The 20,614-nt window shown below is 42.4% G+C and overlaps 3 protein-coding genes across 4 annotated transcripts; 2 read left to right on the top strand and 1 right to left on the bottom strand.

The window, feature by feature from the left end:
- Positions 1 to 3,835: 3,835 nt before the first annotated feature.
- rpl21 (ribosomal protein L21) lies at positions 3,836 to 8,655 on the bottom strand. Its single transcript, XM_031281896.2, has 6 exons — positions 8,514 to 8,655; positions 7,662 to 7,740; positions 7,456 to 7,517; positions 6,285 to 6,397; positions 4,186 to 4,336; positions 3,836 to 3,960 (listed from the first exon to the last, which is right to left on the bottom strand). Exons 2-6 carry the CDS (start codon positions 7,726 to 7,728, stop codon positions 3,871 to 3,873), a joined length of 483 nt encoding a protein of 160 aa, XP_031137756.1. The 5' UTR covers positions 7,729 to 7,740; positions 8,514 to 8,655; the 3' UTR covers positions 3,836 to 3,870.
- Positions 8,656 to 8,914: 259 nt separating this feature from the next.
- On the top strand, positions 8,915 to 14,200 carry usp12a (ubiquitin specific peptidase 12a). The gene is made up of 9 exons (XM_031281895.1): positions 8,915 to 9,267; positions 10,318 to 10,398; positions 10,497 to 10,710; positions 10,934 to 11,169; positions 11,387 to 11,463; positions 11,770 to 11,853; positions 11,950 to 12,147; positions 13,624 to 13,702; positions 13,796 to 14,200. The coding sequence occupies exons 1-9, from the start codon at positions 9,220 to 9,222 to the stop codon at positions 13,895 to 13,897; spliced, it is 1,119 nt and encodes a 372-aa protein (XP_031137755.1). The 5' UTR covers positions 8,915 to 9,219; the 3' UTR covers positions 13,898 to 14,200.
- A 519-nt stretch (positions 14,201 to 14,719) lies between these two features.
- On the top strand, positions 14,720 to 20,232 carry gpr12 (G protein-coupled receptor 12). 2 transcript variants are annotated; one of them, XR_004897152.1, is made up of 3 exons: positions 14,720 to 15,708; positions 16,605 to 18,967; positions 19,136 to 20,232. XR_004897152.1 is itself a non-coding variant. In XM_031281894.2 (2 exons), the coding sequence occupies exon 2, from the start codon at positions 16,617 to 16,619 to the stop codon at positions 17,640 to 17,642; it is 1,026 nt and encodes a 341-aa protein (XP_031137754.1). In that variant the 5' UTR covers positions 14,720 to 15,708; positions 16,605 to 16,616; the 3' UTR covers positions 17,643 to 20,232. The 2 variants fall into 2 exon arrangements, 1 of the variants encoding a protein (XP_031137754.1); XM_031281894.2 differs by having other exon boundaries at positions 16,605 to 20,232.
- Positions 20,233 to 20,614: the final 382 nt, after the last annotated feature.

The raw sequence follows: 20,614 nt of genomic DNA on the forward strand, positions 1-20,614 counted from the left end.
TCTTCTCATCCGGTCCCCCCCACCTCCTCCACCTCTGCTGTCAGGGCCAGGATCAATACAGCTGGCCCAATATCCACATATATGACCATGCCTCCCCCTGTCTCTGATAACCACACAGACTCTATCACTCCACCTATCACACACACAGATACAGCATGCACTCTGTTTGGCCTGCAGTTGGATTTCCTTGTGCCTTTGTCAAACCTCCAGGCCTTTCCCAAACACACACACACACACACACACACACAGTGTGGGCCTATACACTGTCACACCCACACTTTCATCACAGCCACAAAAATTACTCTGAGGAAAAGAGTTTAAAGGGTTGGTTCACCCAAATTATAAAAAACGTATTTTCTCAATTACAAAATGTTACAAAAATTACAAAAAAAAGACTTAACTCCAACACAAAAGAAATTAATGGAATTTCATATGTGGTAGAAATTGTAGATATTTGTGGTTTACCTCAGTATTTAATTTTATGTTAAGTAGTTCTACTTAATTTCCTTTTTAAATTAAATCCCATTTATTTCCATTGTCCTCAGATTTTTCAGATGTCTTTAAATCTGGGCGCAAGGCCCAAAAATATTTATGTGGCTTGATAACACTAAAGATTTGTGAAGAAACATGTTTTTGTGATTTGGGTGAACCCGCCCTTTAAATTAAGTGTAATCAGGTGAGGTAGCAAGGCTGATAATTGTGAAATTTCATATGGTGCAACATCTCCACACACTACTCCTCTTGCATCAGCGGCGTCCATATCCAATTATCTACTGTGTGTGTGGTTAATATGTTACACCCTGGGTCGATACGGCTGCTGCCTGAGCTGACAGACTCAATCTGTGTGTGTCAAACGTGTGATTAAGGAGTTCATAGTGCTCCATGGCTTTTATCCACCAGCCTCGTCTTTTTTCCCTCCTTTTTGCCTAGCTTGTTTTCTCTCTCTTTCTCTCCCTCTCTGTTTACTTTTTCCTCCTTCAATCAGTAACTTTCATGAGTCAGTGCCACACATGACACTCTGGTGTATCTGTGAGAACACACACAAATACAAAGGACTTACTGTAGATGTATAGGCAGGGTGGATCAGACATGCTATAAGGAGAATACAGTATAGATTCATACACACTTGAAAAATAAAAATTGAAGCACTAGAAATGCATGATAAATTATTTTCAAAGCGAATTTTGTTATTTTGAACAGTGTTGCTAAAAGCTGTGGGGATATACAAAAATGTAGAGGCACCATTTGTCTTATCTAAATACTGCTGGCAAAATCCAGATCAATACCAAGGGCTTTGGCTGCCAACTCGCTCATTGATTGATTGCATTTTATTCTTCCATATGTTTCTCCTGGTTTTATCTCCTCAGGTTGTTGGATACTTACTACTCTGTCCTGATAAGACCTGTGTCTGAATTCCCTGACCTCAGGCCTACAGGGTTATAAGGGTGAAGAAAGACAACCTCTGCAGGTTTATCTTGACACCATTGTCTAGGTGGAGATTACAGCATTCATTTAGTGTCTTTCTGTCTTTTTTGAATAAACTTCACTTCCTCCACATATATGGGGGATCTCTTCTACTCCCAAGAAAATTCAGATGCATCCAAAGAAATTAATTATAATCCTTGGACTGATCCACTGTTGGCCTTCCCTCTCCTGATCTCGCACAAACACACACACTTCATCCTGTCAGCTGCTCCCTATCTCTGTAAACTGGTCCTAATTCGTGTAAATATTGGGTAAAGTACTGAGGTGCGATGAGATAACCTATTTGTCACATAACCAGCCAGCCATTCAGCCTCTACTGATTAAACAGCACACATCAAGTGGTCCACACACACACACACACGACTGAGATATATAAAAATTGTATCCAGAAGAAAATACAAAATTAAAAAACCTATGGTTTCGCAAAAATATGGTGTACTTAAAAAATGTAAGAATGTTACCACTATGTCTCATTAAATGGTGAACCCCTGTAACTTAGCAAATCTCTTATGATTTTATATATCTTTTATCAGTCTCTTATTCACAAAGACGTTCATTGCAGCTGACAGATAATCATTAGAGATATAGTTACATAACATAACAAAAGTCGTTTTATAATTGTATATCAGTAGTAGATTACGCATGTTTAGAATTACTATTTTTTGACTATATAGTTGAGAGTACAATTGCCATTCTCACTTGTATAAAATGTTAATTTCAATCAATCATTCAACATCAAAATTGTAGATACTTTTATGCAGCTAGTATCCATGTTCCTGTTTTTGTTGCATTACATTTCACCTTACACTGGAAAGCACTATACGCTACTCATGTCAAAAGTTCTATGCAAATAAAATTAGTGCATATATATATATATATATATATACACACACACACACACAGTGGTTAGGTTAGGTGGGAATTTAGGGAAACTGCTGAATCATGGTCTGCCCAAAACCCAAACATATGTCAACTAAAGTTGTGACAAGTTGTAGCTAAACCATATCTGTGGCTATAATCAAAATGGGGTTTACAATTCAATAAAGCACAATCATTAACCCACTCACATCCCAATGCAGTAGTCTACAGTAGGCTTGCTATTGTACAGCAAGGGCCCGGTTTATTCTAAGCTTGATGCATATCCTGGTGCACACTGCCACCTACTGCACAAGCACAGTAGAAACTCTACCTGAGCCATCCACTACAAGAACGGGACTGAATTATAGGTTTGTTTAAATATTAAATAAAATGGCGCTATATTGCTTAAATTCATTCATAGTGCAGGAAAGTTGGCTTGGTTCCTGACCATTTGTTCTTATGGATATGAAATGTTCCAAGAGTTAGCCTATATGATGACACTGAATAAAATATTTTTTTATGGCTGCAACATCCAATAAGTTTCTATTTTTGTTACACATCATTCGATACATATTTCTCCATAATTTAGGCTCATGTGTGGCATCTTTACAGACTTCAGAATCTCCGATAGTTTTGTGGGTTTGAGCAATGCAAAGACAGCGCGAGTTTGTAATGGCTGTCCCACTGGTACAGAGGTTTAACTGCAAGTTGGGCTCTGAAACTATGGACATTGTCAATGCGGTCTTAAATGTCTTGAGTGATCAACTTCAAATGCCATGCACAACCACACAGGGGTTTTCAATAATTATTTGAAAAGACCTCTACTCCAATTACGGTTGACCATCAGTCTTGAATGATTAAGATGATCATGGACTGTATAGACCCACGAGGCTTTTGTATGACAAAAATTTACAGTATGAACTTTCTTGGATATTCATTTCGTTTGTCATTTTGACACATAATGGAGGGAAAAGCACAGGTTAGTGATACCATACCATGGCTCTCATCTATCAAAGTGTTCCAGTAAGACTTGTCATTAAGCCAGCATGAACAATAAAGTAGCTGAATGGAAATCAATGAATAATGTAATTTGTATTACTTACACCTGTGCTATGTTTTCATACAACTTGTCAAAATGTCATAGGTGGAAAAGACCTGTTACAATCGGCATGATAAAGATGTTGCATAGTTCTGCTTTTGCCTGGGTACAGACCTTTGAATTCACCCACTTCAAAGATGGAAACCCAAATTCTGTCAGCTATCAGGCTGAATTGACAGTGCAAATGCAATTAACCTTGTAGACCTGACAGGATTTAAGTGTTGGGATGTAAAATGCTTGTGACACATGTACCAATCACTCTCAGATCGCCGGTGAAATAAAAAGTGCATTTGATTTCATTTAGCAATCAAAAGAAGATAATCATCACTGAGTGATAGCACATCATTACACTTAACATAATTCAAATGTGTGAACAGATAACATGACGAGCAGTGTGTGTACAAATATTTTTAATTTTGGTGAGCACTTTATGCCATGAACTCGTAGGGGATGGGCTCCAGCAGCTGTGGCTCGTTTTTCTTGGTGCTGACGAAGTGAGCATCACGAGGAGGAGCAGGCTGTGGAGACGAGGAGAATTTATGAATATCAAATAAGAAGTGAAAGCGACCAATTAATTCACCACATACTCTAAAGCATACCATTGGAAATCCATTCTAAAATGGTTTTAAATTTGATGTACACTAAAGGTGACAGTAAATTCACTGAAACTGAATGACTTCATAAAAGAATGTTACCACCATGACATCTTAGATTTTCCATTTTTAAATTAAAAAAATTCATACCTGTCGCTTCAGTTCCACCCAGCTGCCCTTCTGCTTGGCCTCCATCTTCTTGGCCTCGTTTGCCTTGACCCGCTGCAGGAAACTGTCCCTGCTCTTTGAGTGCTTCACATGCTCAATACGCACGTTAATCCTCTTGGCCAGGATCTTGCCCCTGTGAGAGCCGAAAACATGAATGAGTTCATATCAAAACAGAAAAATCAAAAACAACTTGACAGGTAGCTTTAGCTCAAAATTCAAAGTAATGCTGTTTCAATATCTGCACTTCTTAGCTGTCTCCTTAATACAGCCCCAGGTCAAACACGAGTTTTAATGGGGTGCTTAAGGATGAAATACTTTTCCCAACGTGAATGACCACTGAGGACATGAACAATCCTGGTGGCAAAGTGAAGATGGGGTCACATCCCTCATTCTAGATAAGTCTATGAGCAAGTACACACCAAAGATTGAATCTAGGATTTATGTCAACATTTAAGACGTATAAACATGCACTCATCAAAACATTTTAAGGTGATATCTCCCCCAGGAAATTTTGAGTTAAAGACTTAATTTCCTGCATTCCGATACATTTTTAGGCACAAATTTATGATGAAAACGTCTTTGTCAAGGAACCCCTCCCCCCGGAGCACATTTTGCTCCCAAGTTGAAAACTGTAGGAGTGACATAAATAAGGTAACTATTACTGTTGTAGCCAATTTGTACAATACAATAGTATTATGAACACAAAATATGTTGAAATGTAATGTTTAATATTTTTGAAATATATTCTATTGATCAATATTGTCAGTGATGTTGACTATACAGTAGTGTAACGGATCACCCTTATGGTTCGTCACGCATATGAACCGTGGATTAATTACAAATTTAACCATCATGGTGTGAAACAGTTTAACTGCCACTGCTACATGAATGGGGCTCAACGGAGTCTCTCTGCAGCAGGATGAAGCCGCCTACTGCAGGGAGTCTGGGCAATGCCGACAAATCGCTCGGAACTATGGTTTTTATGCGTAGGCTACTCCTGTGCCACTCTAGCAACTCCAGTCTAGCAACTCCGTTGGCTTGTGAGCAGGAAAAACCCAATTCTGGTCAGGCGAGTCACATCGTGTCTTGAGTCAGTGGGCGGGCTTAACATAAGGACGGCAGAGTTGCGACGGTTCTGCGTGAATTCCCCGCTACTTGAAAACAAAGAAGATGGCTGCTGCTGCTGGCGAACAGCGGTCTTTCGAATCGGCTTTGGCTGTGACTCTGGAAGACTTGGAGTTAAACACTGACGTCATTCTTAAAAAAGGAAGATGTGTTCGGAGTTTTGCCGACCGGATACGGCAAAAGTTTAATCTATCAACTAGCGTTGCTCTGGTTGGCTATGAGTGCAGAGGGAATTTGAAAGACAACAGTTTATCCCACCCCTCGGATTGAGCCCTGCCAATGGCGAGTTCCCAGGCTAGTGCAGCTCGCATCAGGTGTTAAAACCAACTGTACCAAAACACGGAATTTGTCTACTATTTAAGGCGACTACGAGACGTTTTGACAGGTTATAAAACTTTCAATTTGATACTAATAGACGGCAGCGCAGAAAGCCACGCGGACAGACTGCGATCAGAGCTCCACGCCCGTCAGCAGTGGCTTCTCGCTGCGCCGCTGGTCCCCCGGTGCAGCATTGTCGCCGGGAGAGTCCGGTACAGCCTGACTGCAAATGGAGATCCCATCAGCGCTATACAGTGGCGCTTTCAGATCCAGTCAAATCAGCTGCATGTGTATATAGCAGGTGTGGATGAAAGGAGGCTGGCTGCTGAAAATCAGAATGTTTTGGCACATTTTCCTTTGAACCTCTCTCTATGAAGGAAAAACCCTACATTGGCCTACGCAACCCCCGTCAGGTTCACGATGACACAACTGGTATCTGATTTAATGGGTTCAACAACTGGGAACTGGTCAACGAATCACAAACTGACTCCCTTCACCATCCTGTGTGCATAGGGATGGAACGTTTTAAATAATTGATTTAGTGTGAGGGAGTTAAGTCCTTTGGTGTGTACCAGTCCAAAATTACACAGGCGTACACATTTAAAATGGTCACAAAATAAATGCTGCTTCCTACTTACTTGACCTGCTTGTTGACAATAATGCCGACAGCATGTTGGGTTACGTTGTAGACACGTCCTGTCTTGCCATGGTAGCATTTGTGAGGCATACCTCTCTGAATGGTACCTGTGCCCTAAAAAGAAAATCACATATAACAATGTATTTAGCAACAACTAAGTCACCTTGTTATTGGTCACCACTGCATGGAACCAATAAGTTCCACTGTGAGTTTAGGTAAAGCCGTCCCAATAACAAACACAGGGCTCGACAAACTTTGAGGCACTTGTCCTTTGGACAAGTACGTATACGTTTCACTTGTCCATGCACAAAAGTCACTTGTCCGGGTAAAGATTTATCATTTTATAATTTATTTTTGTTGTGTTTTGCTAATGCAGGATTTTTTCTACAATTTCACTTTCTACCCGGCAGAGGCTGATTTACCAAGGGATCCTTTAAAAAGGTGTAGCTACTTTACAGCTGAATATTAGTTGATGTTTAACTACATACATTTAACAGATACAAATGCTGCTAATGCTTGCTAGGTACGCAGCTGCCGACGCTAGCTAGCTAACATCACTTTCTTGTCAGCCAAGTTGCCCCCCGACCTGTGATATTTTTTTTTTTTTTTGTAGGGTGGTAGGGGAAGACTCATCCCCATTTGGGTCGCCTGACATTCTTACCCTAACCAATCCCACTCCTCTTGCCTAAACCTAACTAACCAGAGCAGGCAACGAGTACTAGCCATTCAGGGATGAGTTCCCTAATGAATATTCATGAGTCTTCCCTACCATACTGCAAAAAAATAAATAAATCTGTTCCACTTGCCCTACAAAAAAAAAAAAAATCCACTTGTCCCAGACAAGCCTTAATGTCGAGCCCTGAAACATATCTCCCATTCAGAACATTACTGTGCACCTTTCCCAAATCCTTGTCTGCTCAACTTTTGGTTTATGTTCATCCAGATAAATCATTGTAATGTCACATTTTAAAGCACATTTCACTGCAGCCTCTTAAAACTTCTGGAAGATGACTCAAGATATAGTGGACAACCTAAGCATAACATTAAAATTCCTGTAAATATGAAGTTTTAAGTTTACTTAATTAAGTATTGTCTGGCCTAAATGTACCATGCAGTTTAACTTAATAATCAACCAAACAAGAACACAGGCCAACAAACATGCTATGCCTTACCTTGATGTCAACAATGTCACCCTTCCTGTAGATGCGCATGTATGTGGACAGGGGAATTGGGCCTGTAAAGTAAATGCAACCAATTAATTCATGTTATTTTGCAAATATTTAACAGTGGCTCTAAAAGCCACACGCCATTAATAAAAAGAGGACTGCAGTCAAAGTGTGGTCTGATATAAAAAGCTACCCTTTAAATATGTACTCACCATGCTTGCGGAATGGCCTGCTGAACATGTACCTGGTCCCCCTCCTCTTGCCTCTGGTGTTCGTCATGATGCCTGATTACTAAGAGAAAATATAACGTTACTTGTTAAAATGAGTCATGGTAGTCTAAAGATTTTCTCCAAACATATTTTATATCTGTTTAATGGACAGAAAATGGCACGTCGATAAAGTACAGTCATAAAATCTACTATATTTTTTATTTCAATAAACCATACGATAAAAAGCACGATTTGACTGCAGTAACGTACAGGTAATAAACGCCAATATAGCTAGACCCAAGTTAACTTAGCTGCCACACAGACTAAACATGAGCTCAATGTGTTTAACAGCTGATCCAAGTGAATGACAACAAAAATGTCCAAGTTGATCCGTATCACACGCACATAATGGATATTTTTGATCAAATTGAGTCAACACAATATAACAATGCGGCTGATTACACGAGAAAATATGCTTACGTAAAGGCTAGCCACAAAATGCATGTCTAGCACAGGTACCACTACGTTAGGCAACACCGTATCTGCAATATTACGGTAGAATTTCTACGAAAAAGTCCGTGTTAAGCTTTATTACAGCGGGTGCAACACGGTGTTGAAAGAAAACCCTTTCCACTAACGTTAAACGTTTCTCTGCCTGCAAGGCCCACATGGAGAGCCACGCTGCTGGTCCTGCTCACATTAAACGGAAAATATCACGCAATTTAACGTTTTTTTCAGGCTTAACCACGACACTTATATATAAGGGGAAAGCTACGGTGCATATATGAATATACTTATGTACGAATAATACCATAATAAAGTCAAAAATAAAATTTAAAACGGAGAGGATCTTACCCCCGGTGTCTACAAGATGGCGGGTACGGCGGAAAGAGAGATTAAAAGACCCCAAACTCCGCCTTGTGAAATACAATTGAGGCAGGCCGCGATATTGCCTGAACCAAATGAATGTGACGCTAAAGGATTGAAAAGTGTGTTCAGCAGATCCAAAGTCAGCTCACTCACAAATAACAATCCCGTACAACGTACGGTAACTGGTCCTAGGTCAGTTGTGATCTATAACGTTTCTGCGATTTTAAAGGGAAAACATATGACGCGGCTGCTAAAATGCAACTGTTGTAAAAATATATATAAAATAATAATAAAAATAGTAATAATACTATATAAAACAATTCGTTATCATTCATAGCTATTGATTATACGCATGCGCAAAACTTCAGCAAGGCTAACATTTTTCGATGAAATAGTATCTTTATCAATGATTTTGACATTATTTGATTTGACTTCGAGAACTGAGCTATAGGAATGTCCGAATGTGTGACACGCATATACCGAAACGAAGCGATCAGCTGTACCAACCATTATCGTATGGACAGTCATTACGTGAAGGCGGAAACAACAAGCAGTGCATTATCTCGTTTTCTTGAGCTGTTGGACCTTTCGTCGCGAGCTCAGCAGCAGTATAATCGCCTGCCTTTCCTCACGAGGGGAGCCAGCCCAATCTTGTCAGCGCGCGGCGGTGGTTGAAGATGGCGCTAGCCGAATGGAAATCCTAATGACAGTTTCCAAATTTGCCTCTTTTTGTACCATGGTAAGTGCACGGCAGTCTCATACTGACATTAATCGGGCCACAGGTTGATAAGGAAACCGCGATCGCACTCTTATTGGCTTTTAAACCGTGTAATTATAAATAAAAACAGTTAATTCTGGTGTCCGTGCTAGCCAAGCAGTTTTCCGACCATAGCAAAGCCAGCAGACACCCACTGCATTCTCCGCTCGGGTCTTTTAGCTAACGACAGTAACGTCAGATGGACACTCTTTAGTATTGACTTTTTTTTCTCAACTCGTACGTTGGCGATTTATTCGGTTAATATGTATCACATACTCTTTGAGCACAGTGCACCTGCTGCAGCTGAGATTCACAGCTAACTAACCTAGCTATGGTAAGGTAGCTAGCGTTAAAGCTAAACCACTGTTACATCTTGCGAACAGCTGGATAATAGATGGCTTCAGACTGGGAGACGATTCATCTGCAGTATGCTTAGAGAAGCCGTGAAAAAAAGCTAAGTTGACGTGTTGGCCTTTACTACCAGACATTATTAACGCAGGCAATGACGACATGGTTTAACATTAGCTGCGCAGTTGTGGACCCGCTCCAGGTCCATGTCCACTCTGCAGTTTGCTGCTGTCAACATATTGCATCGTACTCTATTAACCCTTACCAAATCATGGCCGCCGCCGAGTCCTGTGCTGACTTCAAAAACACCTGCGTTTGAATATTTTCTATTCGAACATATGTAATTATGTCATCTCAGCCGAGTTTTACATTTAAACCCTTTTCTGGATGAGTGTAATCACTGGCTAGGAACAGCCTAACTTTGCTGTCCGTTAAAGATGATGTGTTTAGCTCTAGTGGCATAGAGTGGAAGTGGAAGGGAAAATGCCTATTCTTGGACCCTTTAGTTTTTATTGTTATATCTGTGCAACAAATTACCTTGGAAATGCCAAGTTGCTGCCTTCTAATTATTTGGCAATTAATTACTAATTCAGTAGTGGAGTTGGTGTGTTTTGTCATCGTTTTTTTCAGAATTATAGCTGAACTTAAAATATGTCTGGGTTTTTTGGCTTTGTGCATTTACAGGGCGCCAATGCCTCTGCTCTGGAGAAAGAGATTGGATCTGAGCAGTTTCCGGTCAATGAGCACTACTTTGGCCTGGTCAATGTAAGTAATTGATGCAATGTGCAGATTCAGTGTTTTGTGTACACCTTTACCTGACTGGTACTCACACTGATTTGACTGCATTCCATCATTGATTTTAGTTTGGAAACACCTGCTACTGCAACTCGGTGCTGCAGGCTCTGTACTTCTGCCGGCCGTTTCGGGAGAAGATCTTGGCGTACCGCAGTCAGCCTCGGCGGAAGGAGAACCTGCTCACCTGCCTGGCTGACCTGTTTCACAGTATTGCCAACCAGAAGAGAAAAGTGGGCGTCATACCACCCAAGAAGTTCATCACACGGCTTCGCAAAGAGAATGGTGAGAGGAAACTGATAAACGTAGGGGGATTAGTGTGTTCTAAAGGAGCTATAGCAGAGTGTCATCACTTTAAAAACAGCTTAATTTCCTTATCCTTTTGTTTTCCCTAATTTGCTGCTGACTCATGGAGAGCTTGAAAACAGCATAAGATCCTGAAGTACCTGCTGAACATGTAGTATAGCTGAATTGGAACTCTAAAGTCTCTCTGCACTTTCTTCCTCAGAGCTGTTTGACAATTACATGCAGCAGGATGCCCATGAGTTTCTGAACTATCTGCTCAACACCATCGCTGATCTGCTTCAGGAGGAGAGGAAGCAGGACAAGACCAATGGCCGCCTTGCCAATGGCACATTGGACTCTCAGAACAACAACAGCAATGCCACCCCCGCTCCCACCTGGGTCCATGAGATTTTCCAAGGCACTCTGACCAATGAGACACGCTGCCTCACCTGTGAAACGGTAAGATGTCTCTGCTGACGAGGAAGTTTAAGTGGCTTACACAAAATGTCTACTGCCGTGTGGCACCAGAGTCTTGTTTAAACAATGTTTTAGGTAAATACAATAGAATTGCCATATGGCTACAGCCCTATATTATTATATTCCAAACTGAGTATTTAAGTTATAGTATTTGAGTTTAGTTGCGTTTAGCTTAATTTGATGTGGTTTTTCTCTTCAGATAAGCAGCAAAGATGAGGACTTTCTGGACCTTTCTGTGGATGTAGAACAGAATACCTCTATCACACACTGTCTCAGGTAATGTTAATGGCATATAGAAGCAAAGCTGAAGCAGGATTAGTAGTTGATTGACTGAAAATGAATCCGCAACTATTATGATAAATACCGAAGATTGTTTTTCTTTAAGCAAAAATGCAAACTATTTGATGGTTCCAGCTTCTCAAAAGTGCTACCTTTCTTCATCTAACATTATAATAAACAGAATTACTTTGGGTTTTGGACTGTTGGTTGGACAAAAAATGCAGTGTTTTGAAATTGAATCATTCATTTGTAGATGTGAACAGATTGTACATTGACTGTTTCTCTCTTTGTGTCTCCTCTCAGAGGTTTCAGTAACACAGAGACACTGTGCAGTGAGTACAAATACTACTGTGAAGAATGTAGAAGCAAGCAGGAGGCACACAAGAGGTCCGTATACAAGTTGATGATTCTTGAACATGTGCTTTTTAGGTGTGTGGTTGGTATTTAGATATAGTGTCTGACTCTGTAATATTTGTGATGTAGGATGCGTGTTAAGAAGCTGCCAATGATCTTGGCTTTGCACCTGAAGCGCTTTAAGTACATGGAGCAGCTGCAGCGCTACACCAAGCTGTCCTATCGCGTCGTCTTCCCTCTGGAGCTCCGCCTCTTCAACACCTCCGGGGACGCCACCAATCCTGAGAGGCTCTACGACCTGGTTGCTGTGGTGGTGCATTGTGGGAGGTGTGTAGGTGATCACACAGCCGGAATACAACACCTTATATTTGTCTCCAGAGCAACCAGAGACAGGCAGACAAATCATTGTTCTAAAATGAAAATGCATTTGAAGCCATTAGCACAAGAATAAAGGCACATTAGAATCTAAATCACAGCTAGCAGGGGAAAACGCAGGCCCTCATCCAGCATGTTCAGCTGTGCTGTACTGTTTGTCGGCGCCGGTTTTGACCCAGTTTGAGTGGAAGTTTGTCTGTCTGTGTTTATACAAGGTGTTTCCCTGCTTTTCACACAGCATGCTGAAACAGACTCCAGCCCTTCATGACTCTGAATAGAAATGTATTAAAGAAAGTATGTTCAGTTTATATGGAGTTGAGCAAGTGAGTTGGGGAGTCTTACAGATTAAGTTGTCTTTTCTTCTCCCTTTGAGCTTTACTCCCATTTAAGCTCCCTTTTGCAGGGTTATTTTCAGAGCAGGGAGACGTATCATGAAATTGATGTCATGATTTTAGGGCATATATCATCTGGGATTTCGGTTATCATAATGTCATGATAGTGCTTAAATGATACAGTGTACTGGAAATTGCTTCAACTGAGTGAAATTAACAAATTTCTCCCCTTTTTGGCCAACATTTCCACACAACAGGGGATAAGACAGTCTAGTATAGACCATAATACTATATGTATCCTGATACAGACTTCATGATATTATTCTTTTCAGAATACAGTATTCACACAAATATAGTATTTGACAATCCGCTTTAGAAAATAACTGCAATAGTGGTGTGTATGTATGTATATATTTTTTTTTCTTTAAGGGCTTCACAGTGACGACATAATTGCGCCATCCATTGTTGTATTTCGTTCCCATTTTCTCTCGCCTTGTGTTTCCTGTTTGTGTCTTTTGTATCCTGAACAATATGATTTAAAAAAAAAAAAAAGCCCAAAAAAGTTTAAAATGTAAAGGCTGTCTAGAAAGAGAGCTGATCACTTTTCATACAAAGCACAGATTAACAAGTTACAGTAACAAGGGTGAAGGGTTACCGCTTTTGTGTACACGGATCAGTTTTACACAAGTTAGGGAAATAATTGCAGATGTACTGTAAAGTGTAGGGGAACCTCCCATGTGAAGGTAAGTAGTGCCTAATTTATCATGCTGTTGCTGTCACGCCACAGGAATTGTTGGTTAATGCCTTCATGTTGGAAAAACAAATAGAAGTCCTGTGAAGTTGTAAGCTAGTTTAATAAACGCAATATAGAGTTAATTTTTTCTAACATGAGACAATTGGTCCATTGTCTCATGCATACACATTGCTTAATATTTTTTCAGTGCATATTAATCACGACTGAAAACACTTATTTAACGATCTTTTAATATTTATTAATATAGTCAACACTACCCAGCTCCAGTCAGATTCAGTGAGTCAGATATTAAGACCGTAGAGGCTAATGTTTACTATAATACAATGTTCTATTTCTTTTTAGTGGTCCAAACAGGGGTCACTACATTGCCATTGTGAAAAGTCATGACTTCTGGTTGCTGTTTGATGATGATATTGTAGAGGTAAGCCAGTTCATTTGTATATACGTTTGATTTAATATTCACAGTACTTTTATTTTGCTAACCCTGCTGTGTGCTGTCTTTCTGTTCTTGTAGAAAATTGATGCACAGGCCATAGAAGAATTCTACGGTCTCACTTCTGAAATCTCCAAGAACTCTGAGTCGGGCTACATTCTCTTTTACCAATCCAGAGACTAAATGTGGAGCTGAGTGTTTCGCCACAGAAACCAGGAGAAATGCTCTGTTCCCTCTTAATGAGGAGCAGCGGACCACAAACGCACCATAGCAGCCCGCGTGGTGTCCCACCTGCCGGCACAGCTGTATTTCATATTTGTGCTTTTACGCACTCAGCACTGCAGCTCAGCCGTGGAAGTTCCCCATACTTACCAGCTGTCCCTCCTTGCCCCCATCATCCCCTTCACTCTGACTGGACGCTGCTGCTGTCGGGACAATTAGACGATGATGAATGAAAATTGTGTCAAGATTGTTTTTAAAAAAAGACGTTGAATGAGGGTTGTACAGATATTGGTTGGTTGTATGAGTGGCGTATTAGGTTTTCATTGGCTGTGGGGTTGAATGGGTATTTAATAATTCATCTGATGTAACATTGGCCTGGTGTCTTCACCCCCCACACTGTTATTCTGCACTGGGATTTACTGTGGAGTGGATCATGTTTTTGATCATTGTCATGGATGTAAAGGAGGATGGGTGGGGGGTGGGTGCCCCTTTTATAGGGCACACTGGGTTGTGTATTTCTACAGTGTACAGAATGGTATTTGTATAAATATTACAAGAAGATAATATTATCATTGGAAATCGTTAGAGCTTAAGAAGATGTATTAACACTATGGTGCACTTTTGATACCGTTTTGTAGGTGTTGGCAAGTTTAATGTGAGGGTTTGCTTGAAAAGGCCTGTTATAAAGCGATCATTTTCTGTTTTAAAGAAAAAGAAATAAAGCCAGTAAGATTGCGACAGGGTGTGCTCTCTTTTCTGTGCCCCACAGGTAGGCACCATAGACTGTAATAATATACAGTCTATGGTAGGCATTGATGACTCATAGGAGCTCAACATTGCCCCTTAGCGGTGTTACCTGCAACAGGAGCTATTTTTAATCCATTCAGATCCAAAAGCCAGGTGCTTTGGAAAAACGCACATAGCACATAATGCGCACATCAACCAGTCACCCGTCAGTTCCTCATCAGTAGAGGTGTCTCGTAGTCAGTGCTGCAAGGATGGAGAGAAGAGGCAGAGAAGATGGAGGACAGGGGAGAGGGAGGAAGGGAGGGGAGGAGGTTGCTGTTAATAGAACAGACAGGACCAGAATAGCAGGGCGTCGCAGAAGAATAGCGAGTCTCTGCATCCAGCATCTTCATATCTGAAACTCGAGTCAGGCAACATAAAATCACTGAAATTAACAGCTGTAAGTCTTTTGCAAGTGCTGTTTGTTTAAGTGGGCCGGAATAAGCTTTATTAGGAAAGGGACACATGTTGCAACATATAGGCTAGTCATGCCTGAAATACGGCATGTTTGACTGTTACAATAAGCGACTACAGGCATGTGAAAAGATAGCCTACCTGGAAACCCCCCCCCCCCCCTTCACACACCTCTGTCTTTGTCCTTGAGACAGCACGGACCACCAGACATTTAGCTCTTTAACGGGGTTAAACCGGTCTCTGGTGGTCTGGTCCATTTGGGACTCCTCCTTTATCATCGATCCCCTCCACCCCTCCCCTCCAGACACACACACACACACACACACATCGCTCTCTTCCGCCGCTGCTCCCTGCACAGCCGCAGTCCACGGCGATGCGCCGTTAACGGCAGACCCACTCCGCGCTCTTTTCTTCTCCTCGCATCATCCCCGCTTCCAGGCAGAGAAGACCAGCATTCCCCTCCCCGGGCTGTGTCTCTGTCCGCCGGCGCTGCACCATCCTTATCAATAACATGGAAATAGAAGGCTGTCGTTCTTCCATCTAGACGGGAAGTCTCACCTTACAGAGTCAAGGTAGGCTGGGTTGGAGTGGGATTATTGAGCATCCTTGACATGCATGAAAAAATGCAGCCTGTTTTTTTTCTTCTAGCATCCTTCTGCTGACGTGGAGTAGCCGCTGTGTTCCTCTGATGCATGGTGCAGAGAGGGTAAAGCAGCACCATATGGCCACCAGTGTGAGATGCATATATGGCGTTAGAGGCTATATTTCCATGATGGGTGCGGTATCTTCTATGGAAAGCGGCACTTTGTCCCTGACAGCGGTGTAAATTATTACCGGTTCCAGTTTATCGATACCTCTTAGGAAATGTGGCCTGAAAATTGCTGCAAAGCCTGCTTTGCTTTTCTATTAACCTCTTTCATTTCCCTTGTACATATATAAAAGGCTATAGAGCTCTTAGGTGTACCCTAGAGGCCTCTGTTATAATAGCCTGAACGTGTTTCATTCCCAGAGGAAAATACATGACCTGTTAACTGTCTGTGTCGGCTAAAATGTACATTTCTATTGCAGCACAGTGTTTCAGTATTTAAAAAGAGAGAACTAGAATGAAAGAGACTAGTTTTAGTGGAGCTCAAGGTTTTCGTTCCAAGTTCTGTGCATAATGTGCGTTCACAGGCCTACAGAGTAGGATGAGAAAAGAATCTTGACAATGACAGTTTATGTTGTGAAATGAGTGACTCTGGTGTCCTAAAAACAACACAAACCCAGTGGCATGCACAAAGGTGGGGTGGGGGCAGGAGGGAAACAGTCCCCACTATTTCTGTCTTTAGTGCTTGAAATTGTAAAGCTAAAAATATGAACCAAAAACACATAATAGAGACAAGTTATTTATGGTCCTCCTTGTCCCTGGTTAGAGCTTTTGTATTACACTTGGATATCATAACAGTGTGTTTGTTTGTGTCAATTTCAGACGGGGGGCACAATGAGTGAAGAGCCGCCGGTCACCTCCAGCTGGCTGACCCCTGACCCCACAGCATGGGCCAGCGGAGGCGGGGGGCCGATGGACAACAGCACCAGCTTGGGGACGTTTCCTCCAGACTCCCTTCCACCCAGCCAGCTGCCCCTGCTGATCAACCCCTGGGACATTGTGCTGTGCTCATCGGGGACTCTGATAGCCTGTGAGAACGCCCTGGTGGTGTTGGTGATCTGGCAGAACCCAGCGCTCAGAGCTCCCATGTTCCTGCTTATTGGCAGCCTGGCGCTGGCCGACCTACTGGCCGGCCTGGGCCTGGTGCTTCACTTCACCTGTGCCTATTTGCTTCAGTCCGACTCGGCCCAGTTGCTGACCGTGGGCCTGGTGGTGGCCTCCTTCTCCGCTTCCGTCTTCAGCCTGCTGGCCATCACTATTGACCGCTACCTGTCGCTGTACTATGCCCTCACCTATAACTCAGAGCGGACAGCGGCCTTCACCTACACCATGCTGGTGCTGCTGTGGGGCCTCTCCCTGTGTCTGGGCCTGCTTCCCGTCACAGGGGTCAACTGCCTGGCAGAGGAGGCTACATGCAGCGTGGTGCGGCCACTCACAAAGAACAACATTGCCGTGCTGTCCGTCTCCTTCCTGCTGCTCTTCGGCCTCATGCTGCAACTCTATGTCCAGATCTGCAAGATTGTGATGCGCCATGCTCACCAAATCGCCCTCCAGCACCACTTCCTGGCTGCCTCACCCCACTACGTCACAACACGGAAGGGCGTGTCCACGCTGGCCATCATCCTGGGTACCTTTGCTGCCTGCTGGATGCCATTTACTGTCTACTCTCTCATTGCTGACTACACCTACCCTCCACTCTACACCTACGCCACGCTGGTGCCTGCCACCTACAACTCCGTCATCAACCCGGTCATCTACGCCTTCAGGAACCAGGAGATCCAGAAGGCGCTGTGGCTGGTGTGCTGCGGCTGTGTGCCTGCCAGCGTGGCCCAGCGTGCACGTACCCCTAGTGACGTCTGACCAAGCAGACCAATGTGGGAAGAGAGAGGCGCCCTAAGTCAGCTTTGCTCCTTACTGGATGTGTCTGGTGTATAATAGAGCAGCAGCAAGGGAGGTCAGGGGAAGTGGCAGAGGGCTGTGGCTTCAGTTCTGGCTGGAGATGTTACTGGCAGTGGCAGTTTTGTTAATTATCCACTGCCCACCTGGATGGATGGCGTTTTTTATTTTGTTACACTCACCATAGGGCAAGGTGTCTCACTGTATTCCCTAGTGAGGCGGACAGTGCGCGGGCAGCATCCCGCCCCCTCCCGTTCAACCCGTGCCACGCCCTTTTTCTGTTCTGCAAAAAGCGCTGAGTGCATCACATGTTACAGGCAGCAGCTCTATGTGCATATAGTTAACAGCACTTGAGCTTTGGTTGACACGTGCTTGGTTTTCTTTAAATAAGGAGGGATTATTAGTTTGCGCGCGTGCGTAAAAGCGCACAGCAGATTAACTAAACAATGCGCGAAAAGAGCAGAGGCCGCGGCTGAATATGCAGGCATTTCCACGTAAAGCCCGTCTGAAGCAGCATCCCGGCGCTCTGCTGCTGCACTCTGAACGTGCGTCGAAAGCTAAACAGCCGCGGAGAGCTAAAAATAGACCCGGCGCTCTCTGATCCGCGCCCTGAGTCCTCCACAGACGCCGAGATAGAAATTAAGCCGTTTCTTCCTCTCCAAATTTATCAGTCTTCTTTTCTCTCTGGATTGTGCGTACATGTGTTTTAGTTCATCTCGCGTCTGGGAGGCTCAAGATAAAGCCCCAGGAGACCCCACCAGTAACCCCTCCTCCATTTCTTTTCATCATTAACGGGAGACCAAACTGAATAGAAACCTATCAGACTATATAACCACCTTAAATCGCCCCTCTTTCACCTTTTGAATGGAGATTATATATGTTTTTTTGAATGTCTGGAGATTGTTTTATCATTTTTAATTGAGAAAACCCCACAAATTTGAACGATAATTTGAATTATCAGGTGTTTTTTTTAAAAGGATAACACAAATATCAAATGTATTATCCCTCAAGGAATACAATAGGATATTAAATTAACATGTCTATGTTTAGATCACTACAAACCTGTAGACAAAAGCCCAACTAGCAAAATAATACAAGTGATTTTTGTTGGTGAAAATCTGTTAAATCTGAATGCATTTCCATTTATTTGATATTTTTGGCTCCATGCTGGACCTCAGTGTAATTGGCATGCAACATATGCCCTTTTCCCCATGAGTTCAGTGTGGTAGGTCACAGGCCATGTGTCATGTATACCCTGATGTCATCATGGCCCTAATCATTTTGTTTATGTACATAGTGTATCTCACATTGAATGAGCTACAATCTTGATGGTCACGAAAAGTTGCACCCTTTTAGAAAAATGTGGAACGTTTAAAATATTTTGCTGCATAGTGCGGATAGTTTGAAGTTTAGAAGCTGCTTTGATCATGATTTGAGTTGAACTTAGTGTGATTCAGTGAAAACCCAAACTGACAACACCTACTGGCTGCTCTGAGTTAGTTCTCATTTATTTTGTTATCTCAAAATTAGTTTGCAAACCTGACAAACATGCTCGCTAATCCCTCATTCCTTCATATCTTGTCAGCAATAACTAGCCTATGAATGGTAGTTATTTTTTTTTAGATGTGAAGCAATACTCAGACAGCAATAACATCCACATCCCACCATGACTTCTTCCTGCTGCATGAAGTACCATAATGGCCGCTCAGGTTAGGGGGATGTGTTGTAGTGACTAGCATCATGTAGTGAGCTACAGTGATGCTTCAGTGATACATTTTCAAATAGGTGGTAGGATAATCACTCCTGGGCTGGAAAATGTGGACAAGATGAAACAACGTCATGGTGACACCACTGCCTCATTCCTGCGTAATGATTTTTTCTTCTGACTCAAAATCGGGCTTTGATTATTTGTCACACCAGGATGACATTTTATTTTGTTGCCTCTGCCTTTTGTGATGAACTGTCCTGAGTATCGTAACCTCATGTGTCTCATGTGTGATTTGGGACTGTTTTTCGTGCATAAGTTGCATGGCCTCTGGGTGTGTGTGTGCGTGGGGGTGTGTGTGTGTCCAGCAGCTAAGTAGACCATAATCTTCTCCTTGTAAGGGAGGTAAAACAGGTCTGAGGAATGTAACTTCCTGTTGACCCCCTGATGTGAGAGGATAATGCTGCCAGTCTTCCTGTCAATTCGGAGAGAAGTGGCGTTGTTGCGTGTTTGTAGAGCTTTTTTAAAGAGGGATAGGACTAGTACGTAGAAGCTCCAGCACTTCAAGCCAAAGTGAAAGGGACTCTGAATGAACTGGATCCTAGTCCTGCCGTGTGTTTTCTGTCTCCTATATATTAGTAATATTCTACTTTAAAATCAATCTAGTCTGGTCGAGGCAGGCGTCCGCTAAGTGACCTCTGAATGATTCTATGAGCTAAAAATCACTTCCAAACACAAAGACACTGCTATTTCTTTCCTTCCTTGCTGCCTCCCCTCTCAGCGAGCCTGATAGAGGCATTTGAGCAGTTCCAATCTTCATCTTTCTGGCCTTAGATCTGGTGCAAAAAAGGGGGATGAGTAAGGAAAGCAGAGGAGTAGCATTTCTGATCATTGGAACGTGAACTTGTGTGCAGTGTCAGACTGAATCCTGTTGTTATTCGATGAGCACCAACAAGTCAGGCTGGCACATCACAAACCATTACAAACTTGTATTCCTTTACCTTTGGAGAAAAGTCTATTTTGTTATATTCATTGAAAAGTTCTATTTTTTTCCACTTAAGTCTGGCCTGAATTCTTTCAGATTCTGATGTTGTATAACGGCGCTGTAAAGCCTTTTTCTGAATGTAGTAATAATCAAATTGTTTAACTGATATCCCCTCCTCTTGACTCATTTTGTTTCTGTAAATATAGCATGCTAAAGAGGAGGGACTTTATACCACCATGCATGGTG

This window comes from Sander lucioperca, chromosome 1 (genome assembly GCF_008315115.2).
Source record: "Sander lucioperca isolate FBNREF2018 chromosome 1, SLUC_FBN_1.2, whole genome shotgun sequence".
Taxonomy (NCBI): Eukaryota; Metazoa; Chordata; class Actinopteri; order Perciformes; family Percidae; genus Sander; species Sander lucioperca.